The 20400-nt window shown below is 31.8% G+C and overlaps 1 protein-coding gene across 8 annotated transcripts in view; it reads left to right on the plus strand.

Annotated features, from left to right (window-relative positions):
• mam (neurogenic protein mastermind) overlaps nucleotides 1–20400 on the plus strand; it is a 190537-nt gene that overhangs the window by 119005 nt on the left and 51132 nt on the right. For 4 of the 8 annotated variants that reach the window (XM_015317806.2, XM_015317808.2, XM_089177624.1 and 1 more), the window contains exon 2: nucleotides 17037–18992. In XM_015317806.2, the coding sequence (XP_015173292.2) occupies nucleotides 17037–18992 (1956 nt within the window). Of the gene's footprint in view, nucleotides 1–10574; nucleotides 10668–17036; nucleotides 18993–20400 lie in introns of those variants that run through there. The other 4 variants (XM_015317807.2, XM_015317812.2, XM_015317809.2 and 1 more) reach the window with 3 other exon arrangements.

Below are 20400 nucleotides of genomic sequence, written 5' to 3' on the forward strand. Positions count from 1 at the left end.
TATAAAATAATATTATTCTTCGGATACTTAATTTATAAAAATTTACCATAAGAAATATACTTCTTTTATCGTTATATTCATCAAACAACTGTAATCGATTGATTTTAATGAAAAAATATTCAATCTTTCATTTAATACTTACATTAAAATATGAAGAATGTTAAAATTGATATGATTTTTTAAATGATGATCAATTTACATATTATATCTGTATATATCATACCTGTATTAATTTTATTAAGTCGAGTCATAAATAACATGATTAACAGATAAATGCAAGACACCTTTCATGGAGTTTTTTTTTTACACTCTTTGCAATTGTTGAACGTATCATTGTTTTGTAGTAAGTTTTTTTGTGTGTGTGTAAGATTAATAGAGTAATTGTTTTGTGTAAGAAAATACTTAGATAAAACTAATGGACATAAATTAAGAGATAGAGATACTAACAATGTATCTTTTCGTTTGACGCAAAAGCATTTTCCGTCTTCTCATATTAAAGCAATACAGCAATTCGGAAAAGTGCTGCAAAGCGTAGATGTGTAGTTTGTGCAAAAAATGATAAGATAAAGGATACACATAACGAATGTAAAAAGTGTAATGTAGGATTATGTATTCATCCGTGTTTTGAAATATATCATACGTTATTATATTATTAAATTTTATTATTAAACATTGTTATTTAAAAAAAAAAAACAAAACAAAAAAAACTTATATAAAATTAATGTTCACTTCAAGTAATATTCGTTTAATGTAATAAATTTCAGTATTTTTAATATTTTAATATACTTCCTCAGAAATGCATGACTAACGAAATATTTCGCCATATGTAGTGGACGTAACGAGTGAATTCGTACCGTACCGTACCGTACCGTACGGTCAATGCGTGCCAAAATCTGCCATAGTCAAAGGGTTAAAGGAAAAGTTGAAGTTTTGTGGAAAGCGAGAGGATGTGTGTATTCGAAAATAATTCGCAATTCGAAAGTTCCGCTTCTTTGCGGATAAAGTTCGTCAAACTGGCTACTCACACCCTGTTATCCTTTTCACCCTCTTTTACCTATTTATGTTGATTTATATTTATCTTTTAACATGCCTTCTCCTAGTTTCTATTTCTCCGGTCTATTTTCAGTTGTACGATGATAGAAAAGCAAAACCAACGCAACCCCCTTTATACACGCCGAAAGTGACGTGCAAGTGTAAATGCTTTCATGCTGGACGAAGAAATATAAGTAAGAGAGAGAGAGAGAGAGAGAGAGAGAGAAAGATAGAAGGGTGAAAGAGGTCGGTGAGAATCGATATTTGGTAGCAGCGTGTCATGAAAGTCCACCTTTCTCTCCCCAACAGCCCTTCTTCTTCCTTCTTTCTCCTTATTCGGCCGTTTAACCCTTCGAGCTGTTGGTACGCGTGTGGCTTCCGTCTTTTCTCCTTTCCTCTTGGAAAATGAGAAGAGTGCTCTTTAACTTAAGTAGATCGCATTTCATCGTGGCGCATTTTACTAAGTACAAGCGGATAACGATAATTATCGATAGGATTTTTTCTTATCGTTCTTATCGTGTCGTGCAAATTTATAATCGATGTTCTTTTTTTCTCAAACCTTTTTTTTTTTTTTTTTAATCTTTTTTCTTATTTAAATATTTATTACATTAATGTAAAAGGAAAAGTAAACAATAATATATCGTTGCATTATCCCTTTGGGTACAAATTTACTTTGAAAATTATTTTGAAATATTATAATAATTTAAATTAATATTATATATATAATAATATAATATTATTTAATTAGGTAAATCTTGCCTCAATTGCAACGACGTATTAGAACGTCATTGTGCATCTTTACTCAAACAAATGCATAACATATTGATACGTGAAATGTAACCAAAGGTTCATTACATATTTAAATGTTATTTAAAGTAATATACTATGAATTATTTTCAATTGATAAGCTTATCAAAGGAAACCCAATAGAATTTCATTTTCTTTTCGTTTAATGAATCTTTTTAAAATATATTGCCATACATTAACATATTTTTTCCTTTAAAATGAAAAGCTTCTCGAATGGATTTAGCGAATCGAAAAAAAATAATAGGAAAGAGAAGAGAAGAGAAGAGAAGAGAAGAGAAGAGAAGAGAAGAGAAGAGGTGGGTTAGTCTGACGAAAACGGGGACAAAAGTTTCTCGTTTGTGCGCCAGCAAACGAGGCCGTTGGGTGATGGGTTGGAGAGAAACGTAAAGGAAAGGGAGGGCTGCTGAAGGGCGGGGAAGGAAGGAAGAAGAAGTAGGATGGAAGGTTAGCGTAGTTTCGCGCCTATTCGCTGAAATAATAATGTTCCCCTCTCGACGAAGAGAGTGCACGCTGCCACCACCACCACCACCACCAGCACCACCTCCACCAACGTTGTCGTCGTCGTCGTCGTCGTCGTCGTCCTCATCGTCGTTCTCGTCGTCGTCGTCGTCGTCGTCGTCGTTGCTGAGTCAAGTTAGGTTGGACACTAAATTACACTCTCACCATGTTCGTCCAACGCTAGCGAAGAAATTCAGGCTCTGGCTGAATCCCCAAGCTGACTACCCACAGACTTGCAGCAACAGCACCACCACCACCATCATCTCTATCACCAACACCAACCACTACCACTGATGACACTAGAGCATGGCTATCTTTTTTAATTAATTTCTCCTGTCTCCACATCGGAGGACGTGGATGAATAAATGATAATCACGAACAGCCTTTGCTGCTTCTATTGCTGCTGCTTCTGCTTTTGCTTTTGCTTCTGCTGCTACCTACTGTCAGTGGTGTTCACTGTTACAATTGCTGATGCTATGGTGCAATCCAAATTCAACGAGATGAATTATTTATTTAAGTAATAAAATCTATATGAAGATTAATTAATTACTAACAGTATGTGTGTTTATCAAATCCACTATTTGACGACTCGTGTTTGTTTGAAAATATATTTCGTGGGATTTTGAAATATGAGATCCCTTTCGATCGAGTTTGTTTTTGTTCTTTCTTTTTTATTTACCTAGATCCCTAAAATAGGTCTTACCTTTTTAACTGTTAACCGAGCGGGCCGTATAAATACGTCAAAGGTATTGCTTAAAAGCTGAAGATACAAATCTTTGTACTTTATATATAAATAAATGAAAAAATATATATTTCATAGTCTTTTCATTTATTTTAAGCATAAATAAATAAATAAAAGAAGCTGCGTAATTGAAAAGGAAACTACCTGGTTAACAGGTTAATACTTTCATTATATGCTAAGTTGCTTGTTTATTGATTTTATTTAATAATCTTTTACAATTTTTTACTTTAATATTATTTATCGTATCAAAAGAGTTCCTTTTTATTGAACTATATTAATAATCTTTTGATATCGATATTCAAGGATAGCGTATAAAAAATGATACAAACCGAGAACTGTAAACGATAAGAAACTGACAAGTGTATTCTTTGAAATATTATGAAGAAAGCTGTAAATCAAGTATTATGATGTTTGTTCCAATTCGTTTAAACCAATGGTGGGAAGTCATGTCAACAATTTGTTAAACCAATGGGTCATGTTCAGTCATGCCAATGAACTAAAATATTTTCTTACGAAAAATGTTTAACACAATTATTAACATTATGTATTACTGATTCATAATTTGTCTTCTGTATTATTTTATATTTCTTCGTGTTGTCCTTTTTCTTTCCTTTTCTAGGCGTACGGTTAACCGACCTGCATATGTCCATAGCTTCGAGCTTGCAAGTATCAGAATTTATTGCTACGGTGAAAAGCTCATCTGCAGACCCCCGAGTAATCTCTCTCTCTCTCTCTCTCTTTCTCTTTCTACCTTTTTTTGAGCAGCACCAGTAACAGCAGTTGGATCGATCTTCCGTCCTACTCTTTTTTTTCCTTGTTCTGTATTTTCCTTCGTCAGGATTCGTGGAAAAATCGTGGCTCACAATTTTTACTTTTCCGAAGAATTCATTGATCCGCCTTTTTTTGAAATAAAAAAAAAAAAACAGAAAAAATTAACATTTGGTTACGAGTTTAAGTTTAAATTATCGATCAATGGTTAAATATTTTTGATATTATATTTTTTTTCTCAATTATTTCTAGTGAAATTTAATTACAAATCTGTAAATATTGTCACGTGGGTTTTTTTTTTTTTTTTAGATGATTAGAAACGTTTGACGAATCTTATGATTATCAATCATTCAATTATTTTGAATTATTTGTAGTGAAATTTAATTACAAATCTGTAAATATTGTTACGTGTGGTTTATTTAGATGATTAGAAATGTTTGATCAATTTTATAAATGATGATAGTCAAAATCATTCGTAGCATTTGCAATATGAATTTTTTTTCTTTTTTTTTGCAAAAAATGTTGTCAAACCTCACAGGTATTTCTTTTTTATAAAAAAACATGTATATTATTTGACATAACAAAAAAACCTAATCCGATATTTAACACTTTGTTGACCGGTCCCGAGTTAACTCGTGTTTCTGTGGCCAAACATTGCTGACCGGTCACGAGTTAACTCGTGATGCACTTTTTTTTTCGCACGCACGATATTTAAAAGCAAAACTCAGCGAAAATAAATATTACAATAATAACAGATTTTTTGATACTATTGTTATATTGTTTATCATACAAAGAAGAAATATTTCAAGTCTAATAATAAGTAAAATTTATGAACAATTATTTATATTATTTTACTTTTTCAATTCAATTACGAAGCCAATAATCGGTCAACAAAATATTAATAATCGTATTATTATTTAAATATAAGATTTTGCATTATAAATATAACACAATTTCAATGTTATTAATTTCATTATTTGAATACGCAAGAAATGTCATCGAATAATTTGTTGTTTTTTTTTTTTTTTGGTCTTTGAATGATCGATTGCATAGATTCATAAAGAAGAGAATAAAAATAATACGTAACAATGATAAAAATGATTATACATTATAAATAAACAAATTAATTGGATGACGTATTATGACGTTTAAATACGACATTCGTTTGTATTGATGAAATGATGATCGGTCTTTGAAATAATGAAAATATGCATTCGTTTGTAATGCGCATATCATTTTCTTTTAAAGCGCATAATAAATTAGGAGGAGCGGTCTGTTAAACGAGGTTGAAATAAACGTTACGGACGCGTTTTCTCGAAGATGATGTAGCTACGTTTAACTAGGATATACAGTCATTGCGATTTTTAACCAGCACATTTTTATCAGAGCGTGATCCTGAAACAATGACGAAAAGAAGAATTGACATCCTTGGTCGTACGTCCGTAGAAAAAAAAAAAAAAAAAAGGAAAAAAAAGAGTTAAACCTTGTGACAATGCAGTAAATATGCAATTACTGACAAGTATGATGACAAGATTGCACAATATCTTTTTCATTCTTCTTCATTCCTATTTTTCTATCTCTCTCTTTCTCTCTCTCTCTCTCTATCTTCTTCTTCTCCCCTCTTCTCCCCCTACTTCTTTCTCTATCTGTCTATCATCTATCTTTTTCTACTTGTTTCTCAGTCCAAACGACATATTGTATCTTTGCATAATCATCTTTCGTAATACTAGACTATCGATCATCGTTGTTTTATATCTTATACATATTATAATGGAATATATAAAAATCATCGATATATAATAAGATCATTATATTTTTAATACCCCTGTAATATATTTCAGAATGTAACAATAGATTTTAGTGTACTGATTTTTTTTTTTTTTTTTTTTTTTTAATTACGAATATATAATATATATTACAAATTTTGTTAAAGATCGTTTTATGGAAAAAAATAAAAATACTGAGAAAGAAAAAAAACGAAGGTTGTAATATAATATTTTGTTTGTGTATATTTAAAATTATATGAATTATCATTTACAATATTGTTAAAAGCGTAATAATAAATTTCAGTATAATTTTTTTTTTAAATTATGTATATATATTACAAAGTTTATTAAAGATTGTTTTATCAAAAAAAAAAATAAATAAATAAATAAAAAATAAAAATACCGAGAAAATGGAAAAAAAACCAATGTTGTAATATAATATTTTTTTTTATGTATTTAAAAATATAAATTATCGTATAATCATTTACAATATTATTAAAAATGTAATAATAAATTTCAGTACAATTTTTTTCTTTAAATTATATATATATATATATATATATATATATATATATTACAAAGTTTATTAGAGATCGTTTTACAAAAAAAAAAATAAATAAATAAATAAATAAAAATACCAAGAAAAAAAAACCAACATTGGTTTATTTAGAAATATAATTATTTCTTTTCGTGTATTTCAAAACATTATACATCATTTACAATACTAAAAAAAAAAATACACACTTTAAGAAAAAGAAAGGTCCTAACTATTTCAAAAATCTCTCGCCAGGGTGTTTAGAAATGAATAAAGTGATTTTTAAAAAAGATTTGGTATAACAAAGATTCGGAATAAAATAACAGTGACGTCACTAACAGGCTCTAACTAGATTACAATTTGAAATTTGAATCCGAATCAAAGTATCTTGTACTTACATAGGATAAATTACTTACAAAGTAAACAATTCTAATTTGGTAAGAAGATATTCTCTAATATTCCAAATGGATATTTCGATGAAGTAGAAATCGGTTTATGATGTTCCTACTTTTACGACAAAACACGTAGAAACGGATTTCACAATACGAGACTTCGATTGATAAGATCGAGTTGACCGTTAGCAGCGTTTCTCTTATCGCGTTTATAACATTTACATGAAGTGGTGGTCACGTGATTTCGATGTGTCTCCTTCGTAGCACACTAGCGAGATTTGTTATTATAATTAGTGGATATTTGCATGTCAAGGGACTAGCATGTCAAGGGTCCTATGGGTTCAGAGCTCGACGTATCGCCATGCGTGTGCACCCACCTTACATCTTAATGGTTACTTGTCTTACATATCTGGGTAACACATATGTAAGATCATATAATTCCAATCAAATTATTTTATAATACATATATATATATATTTATTGTAATTAATTATATAATTAATGAGTAATTATAATATTTAAATATAATTTAATAAAATATATAAATATAATATATTTATTATTTTTAAATTATTTATTATTTAATATTTAATAATGAACCACATAATTCGAATCATTTTCATTCGAATTTTATAATATATCCTGTTTTTTTTTTTATTATAATTTTAATAAATTATATAATTAATATGGAATTGTAATATATTAAATATAATATATAATAATAATAATAATAATAATATAATTTAATACAATATATAGAGATATAATATATTTATTATTTATAAAATTATTATTTATATATTTATTAATAATAAACTTATTATTATTATATTTATATATTTTATTAAATTATTTATTATATATTATTTATATATTTATTATTGACAAATTATTTATTATATAATATTTATCAAATAAATGTTTTTTTCTTTCTTTTTATATAATTTCATTTTTATAGTTTTCTTTTCTTTTTCCATTTGGTTCCTTTTCCTTATTTTGTTTTTGTTTGTTTTTTTTTTTTTTACTTTTTCGTTCCTTTTCCTTCTTTTTCTTTTTATGACCTTTCTAACAAATGAAAAAAATCTTTCTTTCGATCTAAGGATTTTGTTATTTTATTTTTTATTTTATATGTGAAGCTGTCTAAAGTAAAAGATTATTTTTTCTTTTTTAACAATTTGAAGGGAACTATTTGAAAGGAATATTCACTTTGAACGACTTTAATGATTTATATTCTATAAAAAAGTAAAAGAAGGTACGTGTACTTTGTCTAATAAAGCACGTATTAATACAATAGAATACTACCTGAATAGCATAAAAAAATGAAGAAATAAAAATAGAAAAAAGAACCAGAAGAAAAACTAGGTGTTGTTATATCCAATTCTTTGATCATTTAGCTGTATTTTTTGGGGGGGACTAAAAAGCTATTATTCTTGTTTAAAAATTTTTTTTTTTTTTACATTGAAATGAACGTAAAAACCTACGGTTGTTTATTTTAATACCCTTACTTTCTAAACTTCTTTGTATCTTCAGTACACCCTCTTGTAATATTTGTTTCTATTTCTCGAAGAATTCATTTTACATTTCGTTATTCATCTAGTCAAATCTTTCATTTATTGATTTACAGTGAAAAAATCATTCGTATTATAATGTAGAATCGTTGTAACTGAATATTACTGTGTCTTCGTTAATCCGGAAACAAAGTTTGCCACATTGAATTAAGTTGGTAGACGTGAGGGGGTGGAGAGAGGTCAAGGTAGAGGGTTAAACGTTTGCAATAGTTAAAGATACGACTATTTCTCTCATTCTCATCCTTATCTTGACTTCTTTTAATGATACAACATTTCTTCAATCTCCTTTCGTCATTCCTTCTACCTAATTACATTTAATCACAGATCCAATTAATTATTCGATCGTCGACCCCCTTTTCCGACGAATTTCTTGAACCTCTTAAGAAGAAGCAGAATAAAAAGAAGAAGAAGAAAAAAAAGAGGAAGACGAGGATGGCCTTAAAAAAAATTTTGTCACGATCGTGATCGTGATTTTAATGAAAAAAATAAAGAAAAGATGAGATATAAAGAAAGATCGAAGATGAAAAGATTAAAAAAAAAAAAAAATAAATAAATAAATAAAAGCAAGTATCAGTGTGATATTACCGATCGTATTCTCAGTGGACCTTTACGAATGAACTCGTATCAATAACATAGAAGAGTAATAACTTTGGGAGCAAGGGCTTGCCACGCCCTATTAACCACCTCGCTTCCATCGCAATTATAGCACGTAGGCCCCTGGCATAACGCGATACCCAGAGGGTTATATATTCACTACTATCGAATGTATATATGTATTAGTATACATAAAGGCTATACATAAGCGAATGGTATAGGGGGTTGGTAATGTGGAACGTTGCTGGGTTTACCCATTCTCGATTTAATTCGCGATCGTAATTAAAAAAAAAAATTCTTAGATTATCAGAAATTAGTCTAAGTTTGTGGGGGGGGGAGGAGGTGTATTAATGGAAGAATTAAGAATTGCATTTATCCGATGCATTATTTTCGAATGAACTTATTCTTATGCCCAACCCCCCGTTATTTATCTCTCTATTTTTTTTTTTTTGATATTAATTAATTTTGTATTAAATATTGTTCTTATATGTTTTTATTGTTATAAAAATGCTCCGTTATATTTAATAATATAATATATTATATATAATATTAATTATAATAATATTATTATATAATTAATATAATAATTAATATTATATTATATATTATATTTATAATAATATAATATATATTATATTAATAATATTATATAATATATATGTGGGACGAGCGCCTCCATGCTAAACTTATTATGCATTCGTGAGAAAGATCCGTCAGTAAGTCCTGTATAGCTCAATTGGTTAAAAGTAAAGTTGTCCCGGACCACGAAAGAATGTGATCCCTGGTTCGAGTCCCGATCGGTTCAGTTTTGAGTAGTCCAGGGGTGCTCAATTTTTTTCACGAGTTCCACATATTATTATATTTAATAATTTAATATATTATATATAATATTAATTATAACAATATTATTATAATTAATAAATTATATTAATAATTTATAATATATTATAACTGCATATATATTATATTTAGTAATATAATACATTATATTAATAATATTATAATTATATATAATAATATATAATTAATAAATATATTGTATAATATATATTAAATATATTATATTAATAATATTAATATATAATTAAATATATAATAATATTATTATTAACAATAAGGAATGATAAAAGTGTTATTCTGATCAAACGGCAGGCATTTCTTGATCTCAGGTATCAGTTTTACACAACAAAGAAAAAAGAATACAATGAAGTATAATTTATGACCCAAAGTAAAAAAAAAAAACCAAGTTCCGTCCAGATGTTTTTATTCGTCAATTCAACAATAGTCCCCTTCCACTCGTTGACAAATAGTAAATTACCCTTAAACTATCATAAATTCCTAAAAAAATACTTTTGCCTATCCTTGAAATTTTCTTCGCAGGAGGTCTTTTCAGACCCGTAGAAAAATTTTCAAGGACCAAAAGAGAAAGTTTTATCGACGAGGGTAGAAACATACGTTTTAGGAGTATTACTATTTGTAAGCATACTGTATTCTACTCTTCGATATTTGTATTTAATATTCTTATAATAAATATTAAGGATAATCCGTTAAATGATTAAATTAATTAATTATATATATATATAAAAAGAGATAACAAAATGTAGTCACAGTTAAAATGATTTTGTCTATTACAGGATTTAAATATATGGTGTAAAGTCTAGATAGAAACAAGGGAGTCCGAAAGATCTATTTGTATTCAAGAAAGGAAACGATACGAGAAACAACGAAGAGAGAAGCTTTCAAACTAGAACAGATCCGCATTCGATAGTTGATAAAATCGATATTCTAGGTTTTTCTCTGTCTCTCTTTCTCTCTCTCTTTTTCTTTCTTTCTTTCTTTTTCAGTCGCAAAGCATTGAAAACGGGATCTGAATATGTTTCTAAGTCGATGGATTATCCTGAAAGGAACGATTATGTAAAACGCCGTTGGTTACGCAAGAAACACTGGCTGGCCGCAAAGCACCAGGTTCGAGAGACATTACCGATTTTTCTACGCTAATCGCATCGCTTAAAACGGTAAACCGTTTGCTCGGACAACGGACCGCGATTATATGCTTTTCTGAGGTTGATTTCATTTTGATTTTTTTTTTACTCTTATTATTTTTCCTTTCCTTTCTATCTTATTTGTTTTTTTTTCGTATCATCACGCATACTTTCAATAAAATATGAAATATATTATATTTTTATGGTATTTGTGAAATTTATTGTTGTAAAAAATAATTCATAACCATTGTGTATATATATATATATATATATATATATATATATATATATATATATATATATATAGGTTATATATAGTAGTATGGACCTTAGTCTGATTCTTAAGTCTGATTATTAGTAATAAGAAAAATAAAATATATGATAAGTTTATTTATAAATTAACGTCATAGATCAATATCGATTGATCTTTTCATTAACATTATACTTATTAATTAATTATGTATTATTATTATTATTATTATTATTATTATGAATTCACTTCAATAAATTATACAATGATACTCAAATTAAAGTTAAATTAATTGTATATTCGATTTTATGTATGTCTTCATTTATTAATATATGACTTTTCAATAAACATATTAATGATAAATATAAACTCTTGTAAAACTCATTATAATACTATTCAATGATATATTATTAGAAATACGTAATAGTATCGTATACAACGATAATAAATTTTTTTAAAGATACCAAAGGAATGATGTGAGACGCATGATCGATATTATTTAATTCCATTCGCATTTCATTTTATTCATTAATTAACACACAAGGTAAGTACAGAAGTTGTGATGCGTTTGCATAGACAAACATGTTTTATATTGTAATATACGAGTTCGAATCGTGTTTAGACTGATGAGTAATGCAAACGAATATGCCCTTTGAATTTTCATTTTTCTCACGTCTCTTCAAAGTCGAAAGAAAATATATATATATCAAAGAATACAAAAAAAAAATAAAACGCTAATGAAATAAATTTTAAACGGGTTTGTTAAACAATTAAATTAACATATCCCCCCCCCCTTCCTCCCTTCTCGTAATTCTCGTAAATTAATAATTGCGCCCTTTGATATAAAAGTACTCTAGGTTTTCTACAATTTAAAATTTTTATATATATTTTTTTTTCTCTTTTATTGAATTTTCTTCGCGATGTATTGATAAATAACCGGTAATCTTGTTTTTCTACAACATTTTAAATGATATTTATTCTAATTGAATAAAGACGTTGAAACGTTTATTTATTTAGATTGAACATTAAACGAATAGACGTTCGTTGAAATTAATTTAAATTGTTTCAATGACTTTCTTGTTATTGTAAACATTTAACAGTAAGCTTATACATTTCTATATTATTCAGTTATATATATATATATATATAAACATAATAATCGTGTCTCAATAGTTTAACGGGAAAGTAACATTTTAAATAAATGTGTTTGTGTTAAGTTAATCTTTGGGGGTGTTCCATTTATTAAAAAGTTTGACTGATTAACTGCAATACCATGTATTCTTTTGTGAGATAAAGTTTATAATTAACAATTTAACGTATAATTACAACAAAAAATGACGCAAGAGGAGGTATAAATAATATAAGATATACAGTTTCAATGAATAATGTCGTTGTCGTAAATATTATTATTAATAATATTTGAATTATTTAACGAATATTTATGTAAATATTGAAATATTATATTTCTATAATTTCACCAAATTTCAAAATAAGATTTATTAAAAGAAATATATATCTGAGTAATGGGACTAGTAACCTTGGAAAGAAAAATTTCTCGATCCCCCTTAGTCTTTTATGTTTTCTAGTCTGTTTCAAATAAAAGTAAAAGAATTCCAAGAATAACGAAAAAAAAAAACCATTCCGAAAGAATTGTAAATTCGTTTCTCTCTTTCGAGAATTTTAAAATCGGACTTTTGATATTTTTCATAAAAGTTAAACAAATTTTTTCATCAAAAATTACAATATTTATAAATATTTATTGAATATTTAGTATATTTTTAGTGTGTTTACAAGATTTTTGTTTACACTTTTCTATAATATTATAGAATTATTCTTCTATATATATATATATACTCGCCCTACATCGTAGGGCAGGTACTCAAGCGACTAACTTAGAAACCCGCCTTTTCGTGGGACCAGTGCTCAAGCCGATAGTCTCAGAAACCCGCGGCCCCCTGCGAGTTTTTATTTATTATAAAAATATTATATACAAATATCGAAAAGTAATATTCCTCAAATGTATGTTACTGACCTAGTCGATAAAACTTTCTTTTTTGGTCCTTGAACATTTTTCTACGTTCATCTGAAAAGACCTCCTGCGAAGAAAATTTCAAGGACTATCCTAGTATTTTTTTTTTTTTTTTAAGAATTTATAACAGTTTTAGGGTATCTATTCTATATATATATAAGTGGGAAAGGGAGCTATTGTTGATTTCATGTATATATACATCTGACCAGACCTTTTTTTTTTTTTTTTCTTTCATTTTATTTCTAATGAAGAATCAGGAACTGCGTGCGACGAAATTTTTCCATCGAAGTAAGACGTGGTGGTGGTGGTCGTAGTCATTTGGGACTTATGGGGATGATTTTTAGTTCCTTCGAAATCTTCAAGACGAAAGCATCTCCGATACGTTTTTCATTTTGATTACCTTTTTCTCATGTTGTGTATAATGGTTACTCGTGTTTGTTTGTTTTTTTTTTTTTTTTTTTTAAATTTGTTTTAAATAATATCAGTATTTTACTGTTTATTAATTAAAATCAAAATGATTGTTGCGGGCGTTTAAAAATTTGGTGAAACAAAAGAATTTTTAGTTAATCTTGTGAAACTATCAGGGAGTAATTTTTATTTCCGTAGCGAAAAATAATAAAAAGTATTTTCTGAATACATGTGTAATTATTATAAAATATTTTAATATTTTATAAATAAAAAAATTACAATATTTTTCATTATTTGACGCTATTAAGGATAGTTTAGTGTAATAAGAGTTTTGACTTAAATTTTTTTTTTTATATATTATTTTAATCAACATTTAACAATATCTTTAAAATAATTTAACAGTTTATTTGTTAGTTACGATGAGGGTTCCTTACAAAGAATATATTTTGGGTGTTCTTGCGAAAAAATATCCTCCTCCGCCATCAACAGTACCTTTAACTTCATTAGAAATATTAGTTAATGCTGTTCTGGATGATGTAATTAAGAAACGAAGAAAAGCTGAAGCAGAGCGAAGAGCTGCCGAAGCAGCAAAAGCTGCTGCAGAAAAAACAAAAGCGGTTCCAAAGCCAAGAAAAACCAGGAAAAGAAAGAGAAAAAGTGGTATTAAAAAAGTAAGTTTTTTGTTTTTTTTTTTTTCAAATCGTGTGTATTGATATTAAATTGATTCAAATTTAGTCGTATTAGGATTGACAAATATGGCGGACGTAGCGAGAACGTTGCTGGGGGTCCCGTTGTTTCTTACGGTCCCTTTAAGAAACATTTTACGGAAGTATGATTGATAAATATGGCGGACGTAGCGAGAACGTGGCTGAAGGTTCCGTTTCCAACAACGCGTCGTTGGCGCAGTCTCGTTAGATTCCTGTTACCAAGTCAAAATGGCTCCGTGCGCCCATTGCTACGAACAATTTCTGTTTGGTTGTAAAAGTCCGCCATTTTAGTTCATCTATTTCTCTTAATAGTAAAAATATTCGGTAATCATTTCTCAGGTTAATTGATATAAAAATACTTATTTTCCAATTAATTATATCTAATCTCATTTTATAACAAATTGTATTGATAAATCTTCTTCGTTATTTTAAATAATTTTCTACAAATATTAAAAGTTGAAATATCATTTCAACAAAATTAGTCAAATTATTAAAATCAAATAGAAATAATTAATTTATTATTTGATACTTAGTTATAAGTAAAAAGATTTTTAATACTATTAAATCACTAAGTTTGTTATTCGAAATTCTTATAACGTGGTGGTTTATGATCAGAGCTTTTTAACGAGCGTTCCAAACGTGACTCGCGAGCTTTCGATTTCGAACATTCGAGCGAGCGTGGTCTTCTTCGATACCGAACGGAACTCGAGGAAAGTAATTAATTCGAGAGAAGAGGAATTCCATTTAAAATTCCCTTTTTTGCATAAGCCCTATAAAGAGAAAAGGCACGGGCTAGTAGTAGAGAAGTAGAAATGTAGAGCGGATATTGACACGAGCACAGGAGAAGACTCAGAAGCAGCGTTATCTGTCAACCAGCAGTGCACATTTCGTCCTGTGAAATTGCTTCTCAAAAAGCTGGCAGAACTTTCCAGTCCGAAGCCCTTTTCCCAGCTTTACTTCCATCTCTCTCTCTCTCTCTCTCTCTTTCTTTCTCTCTTTCTCTCTCTCTCTCTCTCTCTTTTTCTCTCTTTGCCTCTCGACCTATATAATATAAAACGCGAGTTGCCTATCCAATATCTCTTTCTTTGTCGTCGCTTGTGCAGCACACGTGACATTCTTGATGCAATTCTTTTCTGCCGCAATAGCTTTCTTTTAAAAACGATCACTGCATGTCTAAACTAATCAAAAATGTCTACGAATCGAAATGATATTTAACTAACATTTCAATATTTTTTGTAGTAAAAACTTCTTTAGAATGTGTGTTACTTGAACAAACGAGAAACGTGGTGATGTAGTGGGGAAAGAAAACGGATGACGGAGTGGGGGAAAAGAAGCGGACGATGTAGTGGGGGAAAAGAAGCGGACGATGTAGTGGGGGAAAAGAAGCGGACGATGTAGTGGGGGAAAAGGAGAAAAAGAGACAAACATATAGAATTGAGGCTGCGAGAGAATGAGACAGTATATTGCTATTGGGACCTATAGCGCTTGAATTCGCTATTTGGTGGCTAAATTCAAAATTAGAGAAGATAGGTGGAATTCCTACGCCACGGCCCCCCCCCTTCCCTGCCAGAGATCCCAATACAGTTTTTCCTATATTTAGTTTTGGATTCATTATCCCCATTCCTGGCTACTAAGTTTTATATACCTGTTTGTAGTTAGGTATAACAAAGAAAGGGTAGAAGAATAAACAGAGATAAGTGTGTAGGTAGTCGACAAAAGAATAAGGTACAAACGAACCGAAGGACGAAATAAAAAATTATGTCGGTGCCCTTTGATATATATGGCAACAATATTATAATAAATAAATCCCTACAATTATCTCACTCTTGAAACTGTACATTCGTCTCATTCTTTCGAAACTTAATTTTTTGAAAGTTTCACTTCTAGCACATGTGATCTGCACACATAATATTTTTGTTTTTTCTAATTTTCTGTATAAAAACCTCCAATAATCAATCTTATGATGTATTTTTGTGTGATAATATTTTATAAAAAAATATTTGTAGTACACATAGTATCACGTAACATTTCGATACGCGTGCTCACTCGCAAAAGTACAAGAAGAACACGGTAATGGTACGAAGAATGGGGATAGGACGATCGTTTTAACAACTGAGATTTACTGTGTCACGCGTGGAATCAGAATTCCTAAGTGAAGAAAACGATCAGTGTGGTTACTCGATTCTCGTTGGTGGTCGACGAAAAGGAACGCGAATGTGCCCCTTTTCTTCGTACAAAGATAACTTGGTAGAAAAAGCTTTTGCAAAGGTATTGACAGGTGCGGTGAGAAATTGTCAGGTTAATTAGAAGAAAAAAAAGTCTGCGAAACGACTTTGCCACGAGAGTCGATGGACATCGCGTTGTTTGACTTTGCGGCACGGGAGCTAAGTATCCTGTACTACCGGTTGCGGACTACCTTCGTGATGAGTAAAAACTACCAAGTACCGGCAGCTAAACGCGCCGTCGCTTTTCTTTAATCCGATTGCAAAAAAGAAGAAGTTCGATGGTATTCCTACTTTTCGATTTTTATCATTCACTTATTTCATATAATAATAGTAGTTATTACAAGTTTAATAACTTGATGGTACCAGAATATACTTCTTTTTTTTTTACCATTATAACCATTATTATTATTTTTTAACTTGATTTCAGCAAAATATGAAAAATACTAAGCTGTATAAATATTATTATTTCGTTTTAAGCGTTCACACGCTTCGATACGCGAACGTGCAAGTCCGATGAACACAGATTCGATATATGATTACGTTACAACCTACGTACGTAATTCACGGATTCCATTATACAGATATTGAGAATTTAATTAATAATTTCCGATTGAAGAAATAATAATAATTTAAGCATTTCTATAGCAACGATTGCAAGCGCGTGGTGTTTATATCAAAGCGCATAGCTTTGGAAAATGAGATCGAACTCATTCGTAATTTACTTTTGTTCCAGCAGCAGAAATTCTTAAAGAGAACCGCCGAGGAGTTGGAGGCAAGCGGTGCTGGTGGCACCGATGGAGGATTTGGCGAACCACCGGTGAAATTGCAATGTACCCAAGCGCAGCATCAACATACAGGTCAACTTACCAATAATGGTGGTGGCGGAGGAGGAGGTGCAGGAGGTGGTGGACCTCATCTTGGTCACGGTCAGCATCAAGCTGGAAGTGGTACGAATTCGACGGGTCCGAATGGACCAGGTAGCGGTGCTACTGCTGGTGGAGGCAACGGTGGCAATAATGTCAGCGGTGGAAGCGGTGGTACAGCTACAAACGAAGGTCTGACTAAATTCTCCGTCGAAATTGTGCAACAATTGGAGTTCACCACCTCTGTAGCCAATTCTCAAGCACAACAAATATCGACGAATGTGACGGTGAAGGCGTTGACGAATGCTTCCGTTAAAAGTGATTTATTAAATTCATCTTCACCTAAACCAGATCCGACCGGTGCTGGGGCTGGAAGTGGGAACGGTGCCGGAGGAAGTGGTGGAAACGGAAGAACGCAACCTGGAGCTGGTGGAGTTGGTGTACCTTCTGGGCCAGTTGGAGGAACCGCGACAGGTAGCTCCGATGCAATTGGTTGCGTAGACATTTCTAATCTCGTAGAATGCAAACAAGAACCTGATAACGGATTTGTCGATTTAGAGCAATGTGCTGCTGCTTTGGAGAAGGACGCTGCGGTTAACGGAGCAGGATTTCCAGGTTTTTCTGACTTTATGGGTGATGACACAGGCGATGAGATTATTGCATCAGACGCTTTTAAAGATCTCCTTTCGGAAATATCAGAATTTAATTCCGAATTATTAAAGGACTTTGATTTTGAGGACAAATGCGTCGACACGATTGGATGTAATACAGGTGTTCCTGTGAATAATGCTGTGAACAATTCTATTGCCACCGCAGTAGCCGCTGTAGCTAATGGAAATAATCCCAATAACAATGGTATGCCGCCAAACAATGGCCAAATTAAGATTGAAGACGACAAGGATGTGATACATCATCAACAACAGCAACAACAACAACAACAACAGCAACAACAACAACAACAACAGCAACAACAGCAACAACAACAACAACAGCAACAACAGCAACAACAACAACAGCAACAGCAACAGCAACATGGAAACGGCGCTAATAATAACGGCGTGAACAACGGTACAAACGCTAATAACGGTAACGCAATGCCTGCCAATTCAAGTCCAAGTGCGCTCGCTTCGTCGCAATATTCTCCAGCTCGTCTACCTTATGGAGGTTTGGATTTCAAATCTGAAATGAGTCCGGCAGCTCAGACGTTGAAGCAAATGGCCGAACAACATCAACATAAGAGTCAGCAGCTTGGACTGGGCGGTTTCAATCCGACAGCAGCGGCGGCCGCAGCTGCGGCTGCTGCTAGAGGACCTGCGACTAGATCACCGTACGCAGAATTTCCTCAATTTACTGGAGCATCAGATTATTTGGGTAGTCCAGGAAGTACAGCACCTCCAGGTGGACAAAATCAAACTCCGGGAACTGGTACAGGCTCGTATCACAAGAACAATGGCGCAACCGGGTTCCAAAGTCAACAAACGAACGACATGTTCGTCAACTCCCAAACGCAATTTGCCGGCGGCTTGCCAGACATGAAGAGATCGCAACCAAATGCTGGTGGAAAACCGAGTATGCTAGGGCCAAGCAGTGGATACAAACAACAGTATTCTCCCTACGGAAGTCCAGGCTCAATGCCGAATCACGGTAGTCCTGGATACCCATTACCTCCAAGAGGATCACAGAGTGGTGGTCCCAATCAAACCGGATCTCAAGGACCATTTAGTAATTCAACGCCACCTAGACCTCCCTCAGGACCTGGCACTTCATCATTGCAAATCAACCAAGCTCAACAATTGCATATTAACAATCCGGCACATCAGATCCAGGTAAGTTCATTTGAATTTGTTTTATTACTCTTTTTTTATTATCAAAATAAGCTCTTAAATTATCGAACGTACTATTTTAAATATCCAATTTATGTTCGAAAATTAATATTTCTCTAAAGAAATGATATATATAAACTGCTTTATTGAAAAGATACATTCTCTTTTAGATATTTATATGTTTTATCGTGATGGTTATAAAAAATATAATAATGTTTCCACATTCGTTGAATTATTGATTACTGAATTCTTTCAAATATTCCAATTATATTGGAAAGAATGGTAAATGTTTTTTTAATACACTTTTAAAGTTCATCTTCTATTTTTATCGTATTTTTTTAACAAAATCTTTTGCATAATCTCATAATTAGAAGTTAAATTATAACTTTTTTGGTTACCCTGTATATAACATCGGTGAAAAGGATATCGTACTCGTATGATATCTGTTGCGTCACAACAATGCGTCTATTTTTGTAGGTGGAATCGTTCGTGGGGGGTAGGGAAAAATGGGCGACGATGGTCGGTCGTAGTAGCGTCGATGGGTAGATAGAGTATTTGATTGTGTTGGTAATGGTGGTAGTGTGGTGGTGGTGGTGGTGGTGGTAGTGGTGGTGGTGGTCGAAGACTGTGAAAATGGGTGGCGTCGTGTTGGACCGTCACGAGGGCGCCGCGACGCGACGCGCAACAAGTAGTCTAACCCCCTTCCTCCCTTCCTACCTCTTTCTCTTTCCTTCTAGTACTTTAACATCACTACTACAAGTACCAACAGTACCACCACCAGCAATACCACAACCATCGGTGTTACTACCCCTAATGTCGCCCTTCGCTCTTTATAAATTTTCCCTCTCACTATTTTCCTCCACCCCTACTATTCGAAAAGCTCGGTCGAACGTATAGGCGCGCGCGCGCATGAGTGTGAGACCATGAGAGGGGGCTAGAGAGGGGATAAAGGTAGAGAGAAGTGGGAGAGAAAGTTAAGGGTGAGAGGTGCATGGCCGTGCGCAGCCGGCGTCGCGACGCCACCACCGTCTGCTCGATTTACCCTGCGCCTGCAATACGCGTCAATACGCTTGGCTTGCCGTTCGCAAAATTCTGCACTCGCGGGTATAATCTACGCGTCGATGCTCGGACGGGGTCGAGACCGCGAGAGCTACGCTGCTAGTTAGGGGTGGGGGTACAACAGAAGGGGAAGGAGGTTAGGTGGTGGGGGAACGAGAAGTTATTTAAATCTTTGCTCGACGCTATTCTCGCGCCAAGTATCTATTTGCGAATACGGTTTTAATACGACTAACATAAGCCAATGGATGCATCAACGACTTTCCTTAATTAGTCCTTTGAAAATCGTGTCTCTCTTTCTCTCTCTCTCTCTCTCTCTCTCTCTCTGTACATTAGTAAATCTCTTAGATGTTAA

This window comes from Polistes dominula, unplaced genomic scaffold, assembly GCF_049000335.1.
Source record: "Polistes dominula isolate Pdom_NZ unplaced genomic scaffold, Pdom_raw_medaka contig_24, whole genome shotgun sequence".
Classification (NCBI taxonomy): domain Eukaryota; kingdom Metazoa; phylum Arthropoda; class Insecta; order Hymenoptera; family Vespidae; genus Polistes; species Polistes dominula.